This window comes from Bufo bufo, chromosome 3 (assembly GCF_905171765.1).
Source record: "Bufo bufo chromosome 3, aBufBuf1.1, whole genome shotgun sequence".
In the NCBI taxonomy this organism is placed as follows: domain Eukaryota; kingdom Metazoa; phylum Chordata; class Amphibia; order Anura; family Bufonidae; genus Bufo; species Bufo bufo.
The window spans coordinates 543665094-543689789 of record NC_053391.1 but is presented as its reverse complement, the minus strand read 5'-3'; the positions used below and the strand labels follow the sequence as shown (position 1 = coordinate 543689789).

At 41.7% G+C, this 24696-nt stretch overlaps 1 protein-coding gene across 1 annotated transcript in view; it reads left to right on the top strand.

The window, feature by feature from the left end:
* VWA8 (von Willebrand factor A domain containing 8) overlaps window positions 1-24696 on the top strand; it is a 443862-nt gene that overhangs the window by 120387 nt on the left and 298779 nt on the right. Inside the window, 2 exon segments of the mRNA XM_040425409.1 lie at window positions 7633-7797; window positions 10092-10141. Coding sequence (XP_040281343.1) covers window positions 7633-7797; window positions 10092-10141 — 215 coding nt within the window.

The window sequence follows — 24696 nt, the reverse complement described above, 5'->3', positions numbered from 1 at the left end:
TGAGTTATTGCTTATGATATATTTTTTTCATCTTCCGGTACTGGATTTGAAAAGCTGCTGGACCCTTTCTGGGGAGGTTCCATGCTGTCTGAGTGTCTGCATTTCCAGGAATCATCTTCATTACCACTTGCAAGGGGCCAGGTTTTTAACATTCAGGTTATAAACTGATTTCCTCTAAGGTTAATGCGTATTCCAACTTCAGACCCAGAAGGAACTGCACGTACAATCACAGAATGGAAAGTATATAGGCTAACACGACAGGTATCAAAACATACACAGATAATAAAAGTTATAAAAATTTTTGTCCATTTCTCACAACTTCCCAGGGGAAACAGCTGCATGTTACCAAAATCTACATTTTATGAGAGCACACAGTAACTTGAATAAAAATATTACCTAATAATTGGTATACACAACTACCATAATACAACTGTGCAGCAAACATTATTTAGAGACACTTGGCTCAAAACATTTCTTAATTTCCAATAATGAGCCCCACCTTTTTCATTTTCACAAAGGGGTTACCCCACAATTGGATACCCGTTTTCTCCTGAATATGGCAAAACCCCATATGTGGCTGTATGGGTACACCACAGGGCTCAGAAGGGAAGGAGTGCCATTTGGCTTTTAGAGTGTGGATTTTTCTGGAATGGTTTTTGGGTGCTAAATCACATTTTTAGAACCCCTGAGGTACCCCTACAGCAAAAACCCCAAATAAGTGACCCCATTTTGGAAACTACACATCTCAAGTTATTTATCAAGTTTTTTCAGTGCCCAATATGCTATGCCCAGTTCTTGCCTTCTGAGACATACCACATCCCTTAAATTGTTCTACTGGGTACGGAAATACCATAAGTTTGGATGTAAACTGCTGTTTGGGCACGCTGTAGGGTTCAGAAGGGAAAGACCAGTATTTGGCATTTGCAACATATATTTTGAAGGATTGGCTTAGAGACACTGCTTTCAAATGGCCTCTGAGGTACCAGTACAGCTAGTTTCTGACAACAATACTTTTTCTATATTTCTCTCAGCAAAGATGTGGGAATGCTTATTTTTAGCGAGATGATTTGCCATTATCATTGGTACTATTTTGGGGGGCATACAACTTTCTGATCGTTTCTATTTTTGTTTTTGTGAAGCAGGATAAGGAAAAGGCAGCAATTCTTCCATTGCTTTTAGGGTTTTGTCAGTCCGGTGTACACCATGTAATTATAGACATACCAAATTTTATATAGTTTTTCTAAGCTTTACTACTTTTACACAATTATAGTATTTTGAAAAAAAGATCATGTTTTTGTGTCACCATTTTCTGAGAGCCATAATTTCTTCTGACAATGGTTTTGTGTAAGAAGATTTTTTTTGACAATTGAAGCTTTTTTTAATTTTTATAAAACTTTTTGTTACTTTTTATTTTAGTTCCTCTTCTCTTGTCCTCAAATGCTTCTCCAAGTCCTCTGTATCCACATCTTTTACTGCCAGTGCTGAGGGCAAATCAGATATAAGGAAAGTCAGAAGCAAGACTTACCTGGTCGACTGGAAGGGTTTTAGGCCAGAAGAAAAACCTTCTGAGAACATTAATGCTCCTGCTCTTCTGAAAAAAATTATGATACATTCTGGACCAAGGAAAAGAAGGCTTAAAGGGGTTTTGCCACTTCAGCAAATAGCATTTATTATGCAGAGAAAGTTTCCATGGTTATGACCCCCCTGTAGTCCAGCAGCATGGCTGTGCTTCTACTTTATAGAAAAAAGCACCATCCTACGTGAGCTCCCACGGCCCCGACCACCAGAGGCTGGCATTTTTTCCTATAGTGTGCAAGCACGAGCATCACTGATGGATTGCGGGGTGTTTGTAACCATGGAAACGAGCAGTGTATAATGTGAAGGAAAAATGAATCCAGCCGGCAAAGGAAGCAATATGGACAATCACAATACATTAGTTAAGTGTCTTGTATTAACTTTCTCTACTTGATAAATGGATGTGGACAGCACACATATAACATTTGTGTGCTGTCCACATTTTTTTGCGGCCCCAAAGAAATGAATGGATCCGTAAAATATGCAAACCGAAAATACGTTTGTGTGCATGAAGCCTAAGTGTGTATACATATATATGTACATAGCTCTCAGTCACTGATAATTGACCGGGGCGGTCTTGAAGGGCTGTCTCACTTCAGCAAGTGGCATTTATCATGTAGAGAAAGTTAAAACAAGGCACTTACTAATGTATTGTGATTGTCCATATTGGTTAATTTTTCTATCACATTATACACTGCTCGTTTCCATGGTTACAACCACCCTGTAATCCAGCAGTGGTGCTCGTGCTTGCACACTATAAGAGAAAATGCCATCCTCTCTGGTGGCCGGGACCGTGAGAGCTCAAGTAAGCTGGTAAATGTTTTCTACAGTGTACAAGCACAGCCATGCTGCTGGACTGCAGGGTGGTCATAAACATGGAAACTTTCTCTGCATAATAAATGCTATTTTCTGAAGTGGCAAAACCCCTTTTAAGGGGTGGTGCTGTTATGTCGGCATCCCATGCCCACCGCTGTCTTCTTTCCCTAGGCTTGCATGGGCGCCATCCACTTACTTTGCTGCTGCTTCTGTCTCTGCAGTCTGGACCTGCTGTCTTCCTCTGACCTTCAGCAGTGGGCCCAGCCGTTGTAATCTCATGTGCCTGCACCTGCCAACTAGGTCTGTCCAGTCTGCCCATAGGGTGAGTGCTCCCTGGTCCTTAAAAGGCCTGCATGCACACCCTGGTCTTCTCCAGCCAAAGGCTGGTAACCCTGCGGTACTTAAGGCACCTTCCCCTGTAAGAATGTGCCTGAGTAATAGGTTTATCTATCTTTCTAGTTTCTGCCAAGATATGTTGTTCCTTTTGTCTACCCGTGTACTGAATTCTGTCCAATTCTGATTCTCCACTACCTGACCCGACCTGTGTCTGATTACCTGATTCTGTATCTGCCTTTTGCTGCCTGCCCTGACACGTACCCTGCCTGCCTTGACTTTGGCCTGATTCTGACTACGAATTTTGCCTGCCCCTTATTTGCTACGCACCAGTGTCTCTTGACCCCTCTTGGTCAGTAGCTAAGCACACCGAAACTGCTCCAAGGCAGTAGGAGCCACATCCCTGTGTAGGGGTTAGAGGGTGAATACAGGAGACCGCCAGGATAATGCCCTTAGGTACAGCCCTAAGTGAAATCTGTTGGCTGACACAGTGGTTCCACTTCCAGTAATTTCATGGCCATAGGAGATCTGTTTAGCTCGGTGTAGAGTGCCACTTTCGTTCTATCCATGTTAATGCCAACATCTATTATAATTCTGCACAAATTCACTGTAAATGATTTTATTTAGTGCTTTGGAGACAGCTGTAATGTGTCATCCTTATTTAGGAAAATTGTGCCATTTGTAGAGAAGATTTCCAGGGACTATTTGCATATATTGTCATATGTATGAAAGAGAGTATATGAAGAGTTTTACCAAATGAAATTACGGAAAGTATTTACATAGTTATTACAGTTTAAATAAGATCAACGTCCATCAAGTTCAAGCAAGAAAACCAAAGGTTTCATTGATAATTTTATATCCGTCTGTGCTTGGTGATCTTGGGACCTTTAACCGCAGCAAAACTGTAACCTTTTAAAGAGCAGATCTCTGAAATTCTAAGACAAATCATTCATTTAACACCTTAAGCAATACAGATAACAACTTGCAAATTAAGAATTATTTCTTGTAGATAATGCCATCTGGAGCATAGGTGTAATTTTATTACATTGAATAAATGACATTTCTGTCTCACTTGTGCATTGATCTAATTGCGTAATTATCTGCTACCTTATGTAAACCATGTGCCTTATTAATGATATCCATGGATAATTCATTTAAAAATGCATTCGTTTATTTGTGATGATGTGAAAAGAAAATGAGTTTTCCTGCTTAATTTTGTTTTAATGTTTAATTGTAAGTGAATCATTAGTAGTTAACCTTACTCCAAGTGCTTACCACATCTTAATAATTACAAAAAGTTCTGGCTGCTAAGATAGGTGATTATATTGCTGATACGGCCTTGCCTATGAACTCGAATAAGATAAACAGAGATTTGGATGCACAGTTTTTTGAGGAAGAGAATGGTGCTATTATTATATCTCTTAAAGGAGGTAAGAGTCCAGGGCAGGGTGACTTTGTGGGTCAATTTTATTAGGGCTTCAAACAGGACCTGTGACCACAAAAAGCTATTCAGTCTGCTGGCAACATGTTATTGAGAAGGAGGAGCTGCGGAGATCCGCTTTCTGACTTCATTGGTCACGTGGGAGGCGTTATCAGAGATTGATAGTGTTCTCTGTGTAAAGGCCACTTTACACTGAACCGTTTTGCAGGTGATTCTTGGGAAGGAAGCGTTCCTCTCCGGCAAGCGTCTGCTCATAAGTAAAGGAGAGTGCTGCATGCAGGTATCTCCTCCGCAGTATGCAGAGGAGTGAATGCTAATGCCATCGCTCTTCCCCATACAGACTCGTTGTTTGCCGAGTGCCGACGAGTGCTGTTTACACAGCGCGATCTGCTGCCATCAAACGACAATTTAGGTGTCTACACAAACGATCCAATTACTTGACATCTCGGTGGCACCATAACACCACCAGATAATCGCTAACGAGCTTTCCTATGAGCATTCGTTAGTGATTATCCAGCAGATTGTCGGCCCATGTAAAGGCCCTTAAGGTGTGTATTCAGAGATAGCGGTCTGTCACTGATAACATATCTCCAGTGAACAGTGAAATCAGAAATAGCTCTTAACATTACTGAATCTTTTCCTACTATATATCAATCTGCTCCGCTCCTCCTGCTTTATAACATGCTGCCTGCAGATTGCATTGCGTTTCGCGGTTACAGGTTCTCTTTAAGATTAAGCTTTTGCCCCTACTTACTAAGATGTTTTATTTCTTTTTTTTTCTTCATATCCCTTTCCATAACAAGTGTTGGAGGTTAATTTGGTGGTCCTGCCTAAACCTAATAAAGATACGACTGTGTGTGGCAACTATCGCCCAATTGTTCCAATAAGGTGCAATATAAATTTATGCTCCAAATTGCCCGTTAACTATTTGGGCTCAATTTTGCTGGGTATTATGCACAGGAATCAATTGGGGTTTGTCTCTGGGATGGAGGTTAGGGATAATACCCTTCATGCGATTTTTCTAATCTCATATGCCAAGTACAAGAAGGTTCCTATTTGACTTCTGTATGTAGACTCTGAGAAAGTATGTGACTGGGTACTTTGGCGGTTTTTGCATGCATCCCTTCACCAGGCCGCACTAGTTCTGCTTTTTATAGATCGTGTTACGGCTTTATGATACTTACCTATTAGTCTCATAATAAGTTAAAAAATCTCTGGGTGGGGTTATCAATTGTTTACTCGCCAGGTGACTTGATGCTGGCTCCATAGATTGTTCTGCATGATAGAATATTTGACGATCTGTGCCCCTCTTTAGTGCCACCTTCTTTAACAGTTTGGGACAATTGGATTCTTTAGCATAATATATCGGCTAGACTAGGTCCTATGACTCCTCTGTTCAAAACCCAACATTTGGTCCCAGTGTCTCTGCTCACTATTTTCTCGAAGACAGGGACTTGAATTCATGTCTTCAAAAAGTGTTGGTGGATGGATTCTACTTTTGATTTTGTACTAGCACAGAGACTGGGAGTAAAAGTTTTGGAGAGGTGTTGGAGATATGGCAGGGAAAGGGGGACTAGGATACATGTATGGTGTGTGTGCCGGGCATTAAGCAGTTTTGGATCAGATTTTGGAATTCTTTTAATCTTAGTATGGAAAAAAGACTCATAAGGCCTCTTTCACATGAGATATGGATTGTGTCCGGACCTGTTAATGGAAAACTGATGATTTTGCACGCAAGTTCAATCAGTTTTTTTGCGATTGTGTTCAGTGAGTGCATTTTTCGTATGCGTGAAGAAAAACTGAATAAAAACACCCAGCATTTCCTAGCAACCATCCGGATGCCTTCTATTTTTTTTTACGTAAGCCTCATTCACTTCTATGGCACCAGAATTGGATGAAAAACGCACATTATAGAACATGTTAATATTATTACTGAACACAGAAATGATGCGTGAAAAACTACTCATTGCATGTATACAGACCCATTGAAATGAATGGGTCAGGATTCAGTCAAGATGCTATGGTTCGCTACACTCATTTGGACGGAAAATTGCTTGTGTGAAAGAGTCCTAATACTTTACTGTGTTGTCTTTTTTGCCGTGTTTTTTTAGCTAAGGTAAAAAAGGGCAATTGTGAGGCATTTTTACCGCAGCTCGAATGGTGTTTCCGAGATATTGGAGGTTGGAAGTGGTGCCCTCACTCTGTGATTGAGTTGTAGAACTCTGTCTCATTGCGACAATAGATGTAATCTGTATTTTCGTGCATGTGTGTAGCATTTCCTTAAGCTTTCTGATCATGTGTGCTGCGTTACAGAATAGTGACTCAAAAGATACTTTGTGTAAGCGTACTATAGACTTACATAGAAGTGGTGCCGGCTTTCCGTAGTTTGTGCTGCTGGATTGATTCTTCTGGAAGATGAAGTTAAGTTCCGTGATGTAAAGGAGAGTTGTTTAGCATAGAGATCCTTCTTTCTTGTATTCTGTGTGGTGAATGGGTCTATAATAATATCACAAGTCAGAAAGATGACAGTGGATGTATAGCAGCCGTTCATTTGCCTTTCTAGCATGACAGCGGTACTGGTAGTAAAGGATTGTGGTCCAACAATAATAAAGATGAACACGTTTAGTGCCGAACAGGCTCAGTGACTCGGCGCAGATGTCTAGGCCTGTCAATCAAAGGAAATGCGTGAGTGCACAGAGCACAGGGGCATTACTTGAGCAGTGCTCCTAGTGCTACGACCAGTCTTTTGGTGCTCAAAATAGATAATTTGCATAAATATAAAAAGTATTGTATCTCGGGAACAGTTCACCGTAGAGACAAAAGACGAGGATCATTTTACTCAATGTGATCAACCCTACAAGGCATTATGCCTGCTTTAATAGGGTGGATAATGCTGACAACTTCTCTTTAAAGGAGTATCCCAGTTAAATAAAGTTATCACCTATCCACGGGATAGGGGAGAACTATTAGATCTGTGGGGGTCCTACTTCTGAAACTCCCACCGACCACGTGAACAGGGACCTCATACCCAGGTGAGTCTCCCTAAATTAGCAGAGCGGCTGGTTGGGCATTCACGCAGCCACTCCATTCATTTCTGTGGGAGTTCCAGAGACAGCGGAGTACAGCGCTTGGCTATCTCTGGAACTCTTTCACAGTCATGATTGATTTTTTATATATTTTTTTGCTTGCCTCCTATCATATGAATGGTGAACTTGTCAGAACCTCTATTTTATATATGTAAGTTACAGCTTTGGTGTCATGTACATGTATTTTCCCACTTGTGCATATTCTATTCATACACATGCCTGTAAAGTGCACAGGAAAGCAGATTTCTTCCACGGAGAATGAGCTAGGAAGAGGGTCTGGTCCCCAGCCCTGTCAGGCAGGTGGCAACACAACCAAAGTCTGTGTCCGTTGTAGTCTATAGATGATATGTCTGAAGTTAATCCTTTACTTCTTTTTCCCAGGAACACAGTAAAGAGGAACTGGATGCATGGAAGATTGTGCGTGTCAGTGAAGATTTTCGAGTTATTGCCTTGGGGCTGCCAGTCCCAAAATATTCTGGCAACCCTCTTGATCCACCACTGCGCTCCAGGTTTCAAGCCAGAGATATTTATTACCTGCCATTTAAGGTAAAACATTGTGATAATTGTTTTGCAGCTCTAAACAACAAGATCTTTAGAGTATGTTGATTAACTAGCAATGAAACCATGGCTGCTGTGTGAATGAGGTTGGAAAAGGTACTTACCAAGTGCTGCAGCCGAGGCCGTTTCTGGCTTCTAGTTTCTCTCCTTGAATGAATTGTTGCTTGGGCACAAAAGTATATTGCTTGAAAAAATAAATAAATATAGATTTGGTTTATTAAAAAAGAAGCCCAGACAAAAGCATTGCCAACCAAAATGTTCAATTTCTTGACTGCTGTAACGTTCTTGCCCGCTGACCTTCTTTCCTTTGTGTCTTACAAAATAATCCATCCAATGTATAGTTTATGTTTAGAAACTTATTGATGAGAATTCAGTTTTAGTACTTCATAGATACAGAACATAAAACCTAAGAATTCCTCTTTTTCATTTGAGCATAGACAGATTATGAATTCTGATGCTCCAGTTCATTTGAGGCCTCCGATACAGTTTTATGTATTGGTGGATGACAGATACCGTACCTATGCACCTCTTTGGTGTTTTTCCTGTTTTGTTGCATTACACCCTATAACGGTCCGGGGCTGGTTCGGAGTCTTTATAGCAACTACCTGGGGTAACGTAGTCAGAAGGAAGCCAGTGGTCGATGCACAGGGTAACGTCAGCAAGCAGGAGAAGGCAAATACCGTAGTCAGAAGGAAGCCAGTGATTGATGCACAGGATAACATCAGCAAGCAGGAGAGACTAGCTTGATTACAGGCTAGGAGCACAATAATCTTGCAAGGCAGGAAGTGCAAGGCTGGGCTTAAATTGGATGTTCAATCATGGAACAGGGTGGAGCAAACCAGGAAGGCAGGAACCGAAACTAGAGGCACAGAAACTAGGCATAAGTTCTGCACCAGAGCTGTCCAGAAAGCAGAATAGCTCAGTTTGAAGAGCTGCTGCCTGGGACACAGGAGTCCCTGGGTTCAAGTCCTGACACTTCATGTTACCTACTCAGATTGGCATATAAGTTTCCTCTGGCTGGTGAGGGGATTTTACCTGTTAGGCTACGTTCAAACTAGAGTTTAAGTTTTCCGTTATTGAGTTCCGTCATAGGGGCTCAATACCGGAAAAAAACGCTTCAGTTTTGTCCCCATTCATTGTCAACGGGGACTAAAGTGAACTGAACAGAATGTTCCAATATGCATTCCGTTCCATTTAGTTGCTTTCCCAGATCGGAGACATGTCATGCAAGTCAATGGGGACGGATCCGTTTTCTTTGCCAAAATAGAAAACTGATCCATCCCCCGTTGACTTTTAATGGAGTTAATGACTGATCCGTCTTGGCAATGTTAAAGATATGTTTAAGATAATACAACCGGATCCGTTCATAACGGATGCAGATGGTTGTATTATCAGTAAGGCTACTTTCACACTAGCGACAGTGTGATCCGGCAGGCAGTTCCGTTGTCGGAACTGCCCGCCAGATCCGCCGATCCGGCTGTGACTGAAAGCATTTGTGAGACGGATCCGGATGCAGAACCGTCTCACAAATGCATTGCAAGAACTGCATTGCAAGAACTGATCCGTCTCTCTGGTTGTCATGCGGACAGACGGATCCGTCTTGTATCTTTTTTCAAATTTTTACGCGCAGGCCGGAAGGACGGATCCGGCATTCCGGTATTTTGAATACACTAATACATTCCTATGGGGAAAAATGCCAGATCCGGCATTCAGGCAAGTCTTCAGTTTTTTTCACCGGAGATAAAACCGTAGCATGCTACGGTTTTATCTTTTGCCTGATCAGTCAAAACGACTGAACTGAAGACATCCTGATGCATCCTGAACGGATTACTCTCCATTCAGAATGCATGGGGATATGCCTGATCTGTTCTTTTACAGTATAGAGCCCCTGTGACGGAACTCTATGCCGGAAAAGAAAAACGCTAGTGTGAAAGTACCCTAACAGAAGCGTTTTTGCTGAACCCTACCGGATCTAGCAAAAACGCTAGTGTGAAAGTACCTTTATTTACGTGGAGTGCTTTAGTCATTTCAGATGCTTGGATGAAAGGACAGTATATATATTTTTTTAACAACCTTGTGGAAGATTTTTATTCAGCCTTCCAAAAAGTATTTTCTTCCATGATAAATGACACAAGGATTGTGACCTTTAGTAAGAGCACGCTATGTGTAGCTAGTTAATTGCTGCCATTAGTAAAGATTAAAGAAGGGAGCCAGAAGCCTTACAATTCATACTGTTCTATTTGGAAAATAAAATTGATATTCTACTGTTTTTCCCCAAACAGGATCAGCTTCAGCTATTGTATTCAGTTGGTCCAAATGTTGCTGCAGAAAGGTAAATTAACGAGATGCTCACTTTTATCAGGCATTATTTTTTTCGCCATTTTCCAGACTGCAATTGGCCTTTGCAACATTGAGATTTTCTACTGTGTTCCTTTTCAAGTATAGTGAAAAATCTTATATATATAAATATTTATACACACACAAAATCTTGATAATCTGCCATGAAAATAAATAAATATATATATATATATATATATATATATATAGATACACATGCCAGATTAAAGGGGTTGTCTCGCTTCAGAAAATAGCATTTATCAAGTAGAGGAAGTTAATACAAGCCACTTACTAATGTATTGTGATTGTCCATAATGCTTCCTTTGCTGGCTGGATACATTTTTCCATAACATTATACATTGCTTGTTTCCATGGTTACGACCACATTGCAATCTAGCACTGGTGGTCGTTCTTGCACACTATAGGAAAAAGTGCTAGCATCTCTGGTAGCCAGGACCATGGCACTGCACATAGGCCAGTGCTTGTTCCTATAGTGTGCAAGCACGACCACCACTGCTGGATTTCAAGGTGGCCGTAACCATGGAAACAAGCAGTGTATAATGTGATGGAAAAATGAATCCAACCAGCAAAGAAAGCAATATAGATAATAACAATACATTAGTAAGTGACTTGTATTAACTTCCTCTACATAATAAATGCCTTTTGCCAAAGTGAGACAACCCCTTTAAGGCTACTTTCACACTTCCGTTGACATTTTCCGGTATTGAGATCTGTCATAGGATCTCAATACTAGAGAAAAACGCTTCAGTTTTGTCCCCATTTATTGTCAACGGGGACAAAACTGAACTTAAGGGAACGGAGTGCTCCAAAATGCATTCTGTTCTGTTTGGTTGCATTCCCATACAGCATGGGATGCAGAGCAAAACGGATCCGTTGTGACCCACAATGCAAGTCAATACATAATAGGAAACGGATCTGTCCCCCATTGACTTTCAATAGAGTTTATGACGGATCCATCTTGGCTATGTTAAAGATAATTCAACCCGATCCGTTCAACGAATGTAGATGGTTGTATTATCAGTAACGGAAGCGTTATTGCTGAACCCAGCAAAAACGCACATGTGAAAGTAGCCTAATAGGAAATCATTGGTTTAGTGCTCGCAGTATCTTCAGTAGAAATTGCTGTGCCTTATACACGTTTCCATTGCATGAGGATCAGACACAGTGCTGTTCCTGTTAGTCATCCTAGAAATGTATAAGTCAATTAACTACTGGGTGATACCAGTTAGGACTATGTCCCTACAGACTCTGACACTCTCCAGTCAATCCTCACAGTGCCAGACTGTGTAAGGACTTGTCTCTAACTAGTAACACCCAGTTGGAAATGTATTCATAAATTGCTAGGAGGAATAACAGAAACAATACATCACAGACATATAAGAAAAGATGCCCCAGAATTTGTTATTTCATGGGCAGTACAAGTATTTACTAAAATAGGCATGTCATAGCACACCGGCTGACTAAAAGCTGTAGGCTGTGGTTAACTAAGGCAATATCGACAGAGGAGTGTCAGCTTGAGACCTCTCCTGATTGTGCCCCTGAAACTCCAATGAGCTCTGTATTAGTTCAATTCTGTGAACTTGAAATGTTGAACTACAAAGTAGTCCAGGCTAAGATGTACTCAACTGTCAGTAGACTTTAAAGGGGATTTGTCACCCGGTTCTGCTGCCCTGTGTAAGGTGCATAGGTTGGACAAGTAGGAGTGATCAGAGAATACAGCAGGCTCATAGTTACATTCCGCTGTTTTTCAGGGCTGTGCGCTCACCTTCCGTCATCAGTTTTGGCTGGCTTCTGTGTTTAGTCACCTCTGAGATAGATGGCGGAAAGCAGGTTGAGCATTTCCATCATAACTATTTAAGTCTATATTCTGACGACAGATCCGCCTAAAGTTTTGAGATCTACTTAGGGTGGGTTCAAAATCACTTTTTTGCCATCCATTTAACGTATATGTTGGTGTGACGTTGAGTTCTTTTGCGTTAATAAATACAAAAGTATTAAGGGAGTGATACCTTTACAGGCTAAACATATTGCAAGCTATTAAAGCAAAAAGGCTCCTTCTTCAGGCAAGATTACAGATGAAAGACCTTTAGAAGGAGACTTTGTGCTCTGAAAGCTTGCAATATGTTTTTTTTCCACTACTTTTCTATTTATTAACGCAAAAGTATTCAACATCACATCGTTTTTTCTGACACGGTACTATGCAATTCTTGCCACAAACCACAGATTTGTTGGGAAAATGCATACAAAAGTGTAGCACACCGCTTTTCCATCCTGCAGAGTCTGGTAAAAACAAACAAACGTATATGTTAAAGTATTGTTTTGTTTTTTTTTACTGTGAAACTATATGCTAACGTATGTTAACGTTTGCCTTTCTGTATACGTTAAACGGATGGCAAAAACGTGACATGAACCCAGGCTTAGGGCTCATGAGCATGTGCGGCCCCTGCCAGTATTGCGGCCGTATGCACTCCGTATCACGGATGCAGACCCATTCACTTAAGTGGGTTCGCAAAATAAGGAGTTGTGCGAAGCGGAGACACAGAGTGGAATTACGGAGTGCTTTCGTGGGAGTTCTATAATTTTTTTTTGTGCAGACTGAATGTTGTGGATCGCAAACGGTGGGCACATAGCTGGTGCCCATTCATTGTGGATCTCTATTTGCGGTCCGCAGCACGTGCCGCAGACTAACGTATGCATGAACCCTTAGACTCTAATAGAGTCTCAAATAGAAATAGGGTTTTTAAACTAATTAAAACTGACAACTGCTGTGAACAGAGAGTTACAATGTAATATTTTTTTAACAGTGAATGTATAGGAGTGAGGCTAATATATTCTCGTGTACATAATAGTGAGCCATTATCATATAATGATGGAATTTTTATTTTAAGGTACATTGTCATTAATGATATTGTTAAGCTATATCTGTGCATATATACACTGCTCAAAAAAATAAAGGGAACACAAAAATAACACATCCTAGATCTGAATTAAATAAATATTCTTCTGAAATACTTTGTTCTTTACATAGTTGAATGTGCTGACAACAAAATCACACAAAAATAAAAAAATGGAAATAAAATTTTTCAACCCGTGGAGGTCTGGATTTGGAGTCACACTCAAAATTAAAGTGGAAAAACACATTACAGGCTGATCCAACTTTGATGTAATGTCCTTAAAACAAGTCAAAATGAGGCTCAGTAGTGTGTGGCCTGTATGACCTCCCTACAACGCCTGTGCATGCTCCTGATGAGGTGGCGGACGGTCTCCTGAGGGATCTCCTCCCAGACCTGGACTAAAGCATCTGCCAACTCCTGGACAGTCTGTGGTGGATAGAGCGAGACATGATGTCCCAGATGTGCTCAATTGGATTCAGGTTTGGGGAACGGGCTGGCCAGTCCATAGCATCAATGCCTTCGTCTTGCAAGAACTGCTGACACACTTCAGCCACATGAGGTCTTGCATTGTCTTGCATTGTCTTGCATTAGGAGGAACCCAGGGCCAACCGCACCAGCATATGGTCTCACAAGGGGTCTGAGGATCTCATTTCGGTACCTAATGGCAGTCAGGCTACCTCTGGCGAGCACATGGAGGGCTGTGCGGCCCTCCAAAGAAATGCCACCCCACACCATTACTGACCCAATGCTAAACCGGTCATGCTGGAGGATGTTGCAGGCAGCAGAACGTTCTCCGCGGCGTCTCCAGACTCTGTCACGTCTGTCACATGTGCTCAGTGTGAACCTGCTTTCATCTGTGAAGAGCACAGGGCGCCAGTGGCGAATTTGCCAATCTTGGTGTTCTCTGGCAAATGCCAAACGTCCTGCACGGTGTTGGGCTGTAAGCACAACCCCCACCTGTGGACGTCGGGCCCTCATATCACCCTCATGGAGTCTGTTTCTGACCGTTTGAGCAGACACATGCACATTTGTGGCCTGCTGGAGGTCATTTTGCAGAGCTCTGGCAATGCTCCTCCTGTTCCTCCTTGCACAAAGGCGGAGGTAGCGGTCCTGCTGCTGGGTTGTTGCTCTCCTACGGCCTCCTCCACGTCTCCTGATGTACTGGCCTGTCTCCTGGTAGCGCCTCCATGCTCTGGACACTACGCTCACAGACACAGCAAACCTTCTTGCCACAGCTCGCATTGATGTGCCTTCCTGGATAAGCTGCACTACCTGAGCCACTTGTGTGGGTTGTAGACTCCGTCTCATGCTACCACTAGAGTGAAAGCACCGCCAGCATTCAAAAGTGACCAAAACAGCAGTCAGGAAGCATGTGCAATTGCTTGTCACTCAGTGTTGCTTCCTAAGTGGACAGTTTGATTTCACAGAAGTGTGATTGACTTGGAGTTACATTGTGTTGTTTAAGTGTTCCCTTTATTTTTTTGAGCAGTGTATATATATAGTAGAAAACGGACAGCAAATCCAGTAGAAAATCGTGATTTAATAGCCCATGTGGGACAGTGAAGCAACGTTTCGGCTCGGACACAGTGCCTTTCTCAAGCTTGTCCGAGCCGAAACGTTGCTTTACTGTCCCACATGGGCTATTAAATCACGATTTTCTACTGGATGTGCTGTCCGTTTTCTACTATTACTCTGGGGTAAGGAGTTACACCCTTGGACATAGCACCCGCTGTATATTTTTTGTGAATTGGTGCTGCCATTTTTTTCTTTTATATATATATATATATATATATATAACTGTTTCTAAGCCACTAATAATTATTAGTAATATGACCTAACTTCTGTGGAAAATAATATGAAGACAACCATTGTAACATATTAACATAGTTTATAAGGCCGAAAAAAGACATCTGTCCATCTAGTTCAGCCTGTCATCCTGCAAGCTGATCCAGAGGAAGAACTCAAAAAATAAAACCTCTGAGGTAGAAGCCAATTTTCCTCACTTAAGGGGAAAAAATTCCTTCCCGACTCTAATCAGGCAATCAGATAACTCCCTGGATCAACAACCCATCTCTAGTAGCTATAGCCTGTAATATTATTACGCTCCAGAAATACATTCAGGCCCCTCTTGAACTCTTTTAGTGAACTCGCCATCACCACCCCTTCAGGCAGAGAGTCCCATAGTCTCACTGCTCTTACTGTAAAGAATCCTCTTCTATGTTTGTGTAGAAACCTTCTTTCCTCTAGACTCAGAGGATGTACCCTCGTCACAGTCCTGGAGATAAATAGATAATGGGAGAAATCTCTGTACTGACCCCTGATATATTTATACATAGTAATTAGATCTCCCCTCAGTTGTCTTTTTTCTAAAGTGAATAACCCCAATTTTGATAATCTTTCTGGGTACTGTAGTCTACCAATTCAGTTATTGTTTTAGTTGCCCTCCTCTGGACCCTCTCCAGCTGTGCTATGTCTGCCTTGTTCACAGGAGCCGAGAACTGTACACGGTTCTCCATGTGTGGTCTGACTAGTGATTTGTAAAGTGGTTGGACTATGTTCTCATCACGGGCCTTTATGCCCCTTTTGATGCAACCCATTATCTTATTGGCCTTGGCAGCAGCTGCTTGACACTGATTTCTACTTAGTTTTCTGTTCACCAAAATTGCTAGGTCCTTTTCCATGTCGGTGTTACCCAGTGTTTTACCATTTATTAAATTCTGTTTATTTGGAGCAGATTCACAGAATACAAGGCAAGGGTCATGAACCCGTATAACATACATTAAACACGCTTTCTCCCCCTGGCTTCTAAAGGAAGTCAGGGAGTCACATACAGTAACTTTAGGAACATGAGTTTAATATACATGAATCTGACTGCATTTTTTATTTTAATTCAAAAGTAGTAGGAGACATAAATAATAAAGAAAAGAAAGGGAAGAGGGGTAAGGGAGAGAGGTATAGGGGGGAAGGGAGGCAGGACTATACTGCCAGGGGTCCCAGAGTATTACTTAGAGATGCTTTAAGGTACCATGAAGTGTACTGAAAGGGTTTAACCAATTCTCTAATTTCTACCATATTAAAGTGTGTCATAACAAAAGTGCTCCACTTATTAAAGAATTTGGAAGCTGAACTTTCTTTGTGCCTAGATGCTTCAATCCTTTCATATCCTAAAAGTACTTTCAATTCAGAAATCACAGCAGGAATGTCCGGCATGGCATCTGTGAGCCATCTCGGGAGCAAGACCCTTTTAGCTACTAACAAAACCGAGTGTAATAAAATCGGTATCTTAGTTGGGTTCTCCAAACGGATATAATGGAAAACCAAGGTCTGGGGTTCCATAGGTAGTTCCACCAACCAGTTAGTCTTGATATACGCAATCACAGCGACCCAAAATTTGACTACCTCAGGACATGTCCAGATGCCATGCCAGAAATCCGTAGCAGCCAATTTACAATTAGGACAATGTGTGATACGGTCTGGAAACTGGGGAGAGGCTGGAAAGTTAAATCCATAGATTGCCCGATGCATCATTCTAAAAAACGTTTCACGCCAAATCTCACCAATCACGCACTGACGTACCTTACTCCAACCTTCCAGGATCTTTACCCCAATCTCATCATCCATAGTGATGTGCTCCCACTTCTTAAAAAGAGTGGAAACCTTGGCTTTCGTGAAATTTCCTGAAAAGGCCCTGTACAACCTAGAGAGGGAAACTGTTTGGGGAGAGAAACTAAGGATCTCATCAAAGGAGTTTTTGGTCACCTCCCTCGATAGATCACGCAATCTATGTGAGCAGAAACCCACAATCTGCATTATTTGCAAGAAATGGGAATCCGGTAAGGCATATTTTTCCTTCAGTTCTTTTGGAGTTAGCCAACGTTTCTCCCCTTGATGCATCAGATGTTCCGCCCTAGTCAAACCCCTAGATATCCACAACTCAGAAGGTCTCAGACTAGTTCCTGACGGAAATTCTGGATGACCCCATAGCCGCATCCATTTAGAGATTGCATGAGGCAGATTTATTGTTTTCCTAACCGCCTTCCAGGTTGCTATCGTATCTCTCAATAAAAGCGAGGATTTATTTCCCCGGGTAATGCGGCCAAATTAGAGTGGAGGCACGCTACCAGGTTCCATGGAGCTACCAAGTTCTGTTCTATTTCCCTATTAGAGAAAAGATCAGTATCATGCACCCAATCCGAAACATGACGCATAAGACATGCCAGATTGTAACCCCGTACATTCGGGAATTTCACTCCTCCTTCAGGCTTCCATAACATAAGCTTCGAAAGAGAGATACGAGGGCGTCTACCTGACCACAAAAAAGTGGTAAAAGCCTTGTTTAGAGCAGTGACATCTGTATGTTTCAGTAGAATCGGAAGCGTTTGAAGGGGGTAGAGTAACTTAGAAAAACTCATCATCTTAATGAGCTGGCACCTTCCTAGCAGAGATAAGGGAAGTGAATGCCATTTCTGTAGTTCAGATATTATTTTCGCTATGAGGGGAGGATAGTTTAGTGAGTACAATGACCCCGGAAGCTTACCAATTTTAACCCCTAGGTACGTGACATATTTCTTAACAGCAAATAAAGAGAGACCTATATCCTGCCAAAACTGCGGTGGGTTTGTGGCGTGAAGCTCTAGAATTTCACTTTTAGACGAATTTATTTTATATCCTGAGAAGGACCCAAAAAAACTCAAAAACTCCATTAGGGGGCCTAAGTGTCGCTGTGGAGTGTCCATGAAAATCAAAAGATCATCCGCATATAAAGTTAGTTTGACCTCTTTCTTGCCTATGGTAATACCCGTATATAAGTCCGAATACTCTAAAAATCTAGCTAAGGGCTCGATGGCTAGGTCAAAGAGGAGGGGGGAAAGCGGACAACCCTGTCTAGTCCCTCTCTGGAGGGGGAACACCCGAGACAGGAAACCTCCCGTATGTATGCGCGCCGCTGGGCTGGAATAGAGACCCTTCAAAAAGGTACGGATGTCCCCCAAAATCTTGAATTTATCAAGTACCGCCCCCAGCCAGTCCCAACGCAGTGAGTCAAAAGCTTTTTCCGCATCTAACGCCAACAAAATAGGGGTTCCGGCTGGCTGAGGGCGGCGCCGGACCCAATCCAAGGTTGCCAACACCTTCCTAATATTTGCTACCCCCGACCTCCCTTTAATGAAACCCCCCTGGGAGGGCCCTATCGTGTTTTACCATTTAGTATGTAGTGGTGACTTGCATTATTCCTTCCCATGTGCATAACTTACCTACATTTGTCAGTGGTAAACTTCATCTTCTACTTCTCTGCCCAAGCCTCCAATCTATCCAGATCCCTCTGTAGCAGAATACTGTCTTCTTCCTTGTCAATTACTTTGCACAGTTCAGTGTCATCTGCAAAAATTTAAATTTTACTGTGCAAGCCTTCTACAAGATCATTCTACTATGACATTACTTAATTCTCTTAGGATATGGGGGTGTATGCCATCTGGTCCTGGTGATTTGTCTATTTTAATCTTTTTAAGACGCTGCTGTAGTTCTTCCTCGGTCAGACAGGGCACTTTTAATGGGGAATTTACTTTTACATTCTGCATATCATCTGACAGTTTATTTTCCTTAGTGAATACAGTGGAGAAAAAAAATATTTAATAGCTTTGCTTTCGCCACATCACTCTCTGCAACTCCCCCCTCATTCCTCTGTAAAGGGCCAACACCTTCAGATTTATACTTTTTACCATTTATATAATTGAAGAACATTTTAGGGTTAGTTTTGCTTTCTTTGGTAATTAATCTCTCGGTCTCTAGTTTGGCTGCTTTTATTTTATTTTTGCATATTTTATTTTTTTCCTTATAGTTTTTCATTGCTTCCTCACTACCCTCTTGTTTTAGTGATTTAAATGCTTTCCTTTTGTCATTTATTGCTTTCTTTACATTTCTTTTCATCCACATGGTTTTTTTCTTGTTCCTTAATATTTTATTCCCATAAGGTATGTACCTCTCACAATTATATTTTTTGATGTTTTTAAAAATATCCCATTTTGTGGCTGTATTTTTATTTTTGAGGACTTTGTCCCAGTTAGTTACGCCTATGGCCTCTCTTAGTTGGCAACATTTTGCTTTTTTGAACTGGTATTTTTGTTCCTCCCTGAATAAACACTCTTTTAAATGATAATTGGAAGGTTATTACTTTATGGTCACTATTTCACAGGTGTCCCCCAACCTGCACATCTGTTGTTCTGTCAGGTTTATTGGTTAATACTAAGTCCAGTATGGCTGTCCCTCTAGTCGGGTCCTGAACCAGTTGGGAAAGGTAATTGTCTTTGGTTATTGCCAAGAACCTGTTTCCTTTATGAGATGTGCAGGTTTCAGTTTTCCAGTCTATATCTGGGTAGTTGAAGTCCCCCAAAATAACGACCTCATTATGATTTGCCGCCTCGTCTATCTCGTTTAGTAGTAGATTTTCTGTGGACTCTGGTATATTAGTGGCTAATAATAAACTCCTGTTAGTATTTTATTATTGTTTTTGCCTCCATGTATCTCTACCCACAGTGACTCCACATGTTCATGTCCCTCACTTATATCTTCTAGGACTATGGGCTGTAGACAGGACTTTACATAAAGGCAGACCCCCCCCCCCCCCCCCCCCCCCCCCCGGTTTTGGCGATCCTTTCTAAACAGACTGTAACCTTGTACATTAACTGCCCAGTCATAGTTATCATCCAGCCATGTCTCAGTTATTCCACCTATGTCATAGTCCTCCTCACACATCACTAATTCCAGTTCACCAGTTTTATTAGTCAGGCTTCTGGCATTAGTATACATACAATTTATGTATATTTTTTAACCTGCACGTTTCTTTCTGAACTGTTCTAGTCCCTCCAGTTCTCCAGGAACCCAAACCCCTCCTTTTTACACTCGTTCTTGAGCCACTTGTTAACCTCCCTAATCTCCTGCTGCCTTTCTTGTGTGGGACATGGTACAGGCAGTATTTCGAAAAACACTACCTTTTGAGGTCCTTGTCTTAAGCTTTTGACCTAAATCCCTAAAATCCTTTTTAAGGACACTCCACCTACCTCTAACTTTGTCATTGGTTCCGATATGGACCATGACCGCTGGATCTTCTCTAGCCCCTCCCAGTAATCTGTCGAACTCTAGCGCCAGGAACACAACACACCGTTCGACGATCCCGGTCTTTGTGACAGATCGCCCTATCTGTAACACTAATAATTGAGTCTCCCAGTACCTGTCTGGCCTGCCCTGCTCTCCTGGTCCCCTGCTTACTGGAGCTAACATTCCCCTGACTGGCAGATGAAGGGTCCGGCTGCAGCAGTGCTCTCCCTGAACTGACATCCCCCTCATCTGCCAACCTTGCAAAGTTTTTGGGCTGTGTCAGATCTAGCCTCCCTAGCACTATTCCCTCTACCCCGCTTTCTAACTCTTACCCAGCTAGCTACCTCACTTTCCTGATCCTCCTCGCTACCACTCTCCCCCACATCTACCCCATAGAGTGCTTGCTCACTGAGCACCAAAAACTCTTCTCCAATTTGTCAATGCTTCTCAGTGTTGAAACTCGCCCGGTTAGATACGCAATGTGCGATTCCAAACGGGCAATTTGCTCACATTTTGAACAAATATATGGACCCTCAAACGGCTATTCCAGGACTGCATACATTTAGACGAGATGTGCACTAGACTGCGTTTTCAATAATGGAACACATACTAAATGGGGATTACGCAAGAAAAAAAAAGAGAAAAAATACAATATGGTGCAGTGATAGGAATCTAACTTACTGTAATCCCTCCTAAAGTCCCTGAATCTCAAGTCACGTAATCTAAAGTCACACACTTAATACAAACACACTCAAACACGCGAACGCTCACAAACTCGCGTATAAGTGCAGCTCTCAAACTAGTCTGATTTTTCCCTCTGGATTGCTTATTTAAAATGGAGAATTACATGTTTTATCTGATTTAAAGGTCATCTGTCAACAGATTTGTATACATGACACTGGTCGACCTGTTGTATGTACACTTGGCAGCTGAAGGCATCTGTGTTGGTCCCATATTCATATGTGCCTCATTGCTGAGAATAATTATTTTGTAATATATGCAAATGAGCCTCTAGGAGCAATGGGGGCATTGCTGTTACACCTAGAGGCTCTATTTTCTCTGCACAACTGCTGGGCCCTCTGCACTTTTATTGACAGGGTCAGGCATTGTAATCGTCACCAAGCCTGGACCTATCGAATAAAGTGCATAAGCTGCAGCAGTTGTGCAGAGAGAGCAGTTGTGCAGAGAGGGCAGATGGTGACCCTTTTAGAGACCGAGTGCCAAAACTGCAACCCAAAACCCACTTATTTATCGCAAAGTGCCAACAGAGCAATTTAACCTGAATATCATTATGGTATATCTTCCATGTCCTTTTTCATTTAGCTATAATAGTCTGCCTACATTCAAAGCGCTGCCTGTGCTGTTCATGGTGTGCCCTGCGCTGATGAATGTCAGAAAAAAGTCATATTGGCACACCATCGACTTTTTCCAGGGTGCAGGTGCCCACACAGCGGGCTCTGGGTGCCGCCTCTGGCACCAATGCCATAGGTTCGCAGCCACTGCTTTAGATCTAGAGGCTCATTTGCATATATAAAAACAAAATTTTTCTCTGCAATGCAGACACATATGAACATGAGACCAACACAGATGCCTTCAGCTGCCAAGTGCATATGCAGCAGGTCAGCCAATTTCATAGGTACAAATCTGCTGACAGGTGCCCTTTAGTTACTACTTTTATGTCTGCTTCACAATGTCATTCCAGTGCATCGTAACAATTAATATTTTTATCTATGCTCTACTTATCAGAAACATTCTGCATCTAAAGTTTAGTCTTTGTGCAAGTCACTTCTCAAATATAATGGGAGGAACGGCCTCTAGACTAATGAACTTTGTACAGCTCCTGGGGACCCATGTCCAACCGGCTGACCGATTAGTGTTCATATGTGGGCCTATTGCTAATAAAGTGTAAAACGGTTGACCAAGTCTTATAATCCCTCTTTGTTAGAAAGGTCCCCTTAAAAAAAGCTGTTGTTTCACTGTTGAAGCCCCGGTGAACAGTTTTAATCAGGGTAGGAATATTTAGAAATTCTTCAAGCCCCGCGTGCTCTTTGCTGTGGCTACTTAATGGAGGTTTTCAACGAAGAACAAGACAGGTGGCTTTCTGCTCAGGGAAAAAGCAGAGCCTCTGCAGTACCATGTTGGTATAGAAGGCCGCTTCTGCAAGGGAATGCTGCCAGATGGGAAAGAGATTGATTCCATCCAAGTTACATAGTTAATATGGTTGAAAAAAGACATCAAGGTCAACCAAGGGATAGGTGGGGACTTGAACCACACACCGAAGTTGTTCCCACATATTTTTTATTGTTCTAGAAAAACGCAGCAAATTTCTTTAAAACTTCCTTTACTGACAGCTGACTATTTGTTATACAGATACAGATACATGCTTATACCTTGTCCTTTATGCTGTACTGCTGTTCATGATTGCATGTCGCAATGTATCTTTGTATGCGGTATGTATACTGCAATTTGTGTTGTTCTCTTATGTTTGTAATTGATAATAATAATAAAATCTTATTGAACCATAAAACTTCCTTTACAAGGCTTTCAGGACTTTTGGTCTGAAAATTATTCATGGCATGACCCCTTACAGTACTTTTTTTTTTAAAACAAACCCAGGTTAAGTTCCCCTTTTGGTCATATGGATTAACTGTGACGACCTTCCTCCCCATAAATGCCAGAGTGGAGAGCTAATCTTGTGGACCCAGCCCTTCCGAACATGGCATGGATGTCCATTCATTTGAATGGCAACTATGTGAAGCTGCAGACAGAAGTGGATTAGGGAAGTCGGACCCTAACCCTTGCCAGCTTCCATTTAAAAAAAGGATTTCCTTTTTTGAGAAAACTCCCTTGTACTTTGGTTTGTGACACACTCTTATAAATGTTAATATTAGAGAAGCTTTCTTTTAGTCCCGCTAATAGTCTCTACTTAAAAGTAGTTTGTCAGTAAGTTTGATTATGCTTATCTGCTGAAAGCACTAAGTAGGTTCTGGGGAGGGCAGGACAAACATATATTTGTCATCAGGGGTAGTGTATATATAAATGTTTATTCTACCAGGTTCTGCTGCAAATGTCCAGGAGGTGGAGCCTGACTGTGATGTGCTCTCTGCATTAAGCTGTTTCACAGCCCCTCCCATCTGATCTGAGTTACAGCCATAGTGGTCTCCAGTGCTACAGCTGTCACTGGAAGCAGAAAGAAGGGAATGTAGAGAAGCTCAATGCAGAGAGCACTATACAATGAAGCTCTGCCTCTAGTGCACTTGCAGGAGAAGATCCTCGCAGAATAAAAGTTCATATTAACACTACTACTTATAATAGGCTCCACAAAAGGTATTTTTGTACTGTTCTCTCCAGCCCCTGCCTAGTGATCCCAGCGATTCAGAAGTGGACTGGTCATAGGCCCTATAGGGAAATTTTCTCCTTACACCACTGGCTAGGTACATAACAATCTGATGCTCTTAGCATTAATTAATGATAGGAGCATCAGGTACTCATGCACTTGGCTGGCAGCCGCAGGTGTCCTCTTCAATTCAGGTCCTCAGAACGGTGATACAGTTGAATACTGCAGCAGGGGCAGGAGTGTTTTGTGCTGCACCGTTGTGTTGCTGGTCCCGCTTACTTCAGTTGTCCCTGCCTACTTGTGTTGCCCCACCTTTTTTCAGTTTGGACCTGCCTACAAGGGACTACTTTTTAGTTTTTTTTCCAGGGCTACTTTCCCAGTCCGCCCCTGTGTCTTGTCGGGTGGTAATAATTCAATTAAGAATTATTAATTATTGTCATAAAAATAATTAATCATAAAAAATTAAATTTATAAAATTTGTCATAAATTCTTAAAATCATGACCTGTTGAATTGTAGACCACCTAATTGATACAATTCACATCTGAGTCCGACTATTTCCTCAGATAAATAAGTTCTTTTCACGTGAGATGACGTTAATGATAAAATGTAGTTCTGCATTATACAATAATACACAGGTATTATAAAAATATGCAGATTTATTGGTTACAAGATTATAAACATATATAAGTAAATAAACACAATGATACATGCAAATGAATATACAGGGTGGGCCATTTATATGGATACACCTTAATAAAATGGGAATAGTTGGTGATATTAACTTCCTGTTTGTGGCACATTAGTATATGTGAGGGGGGAAACTTTTCAAGATGGGTGGTGACCATGGCGGCTATTTTGAAGTCGGCCATTTTGAATCCAACTTTTGTTTTTTCAATAGGAAGAGGGTCATGTGACACATCAAACTTATTGGGAATTTCACAAGAAAAACAATGGTGTGCTTGGTTTTAACGTAACTTTATTCTTTCATGAGTTATTTACAAGTTTCTGACCACTTATAAAATGTGTTCAATGTGCTGCCCATTGTGTTGGATTGTCAATGCAACCCTCTTCTTCCACTCTTCACACACTGATAGCAACACCGCAGGAAAAATGCTAGCACAGGCTTCCAGTATCCGTAGTTTCAGGTGCTGCACATCTCGTATCTTCACAGCATAGACAATTGCCTTCAGATGACCCCAAAGATA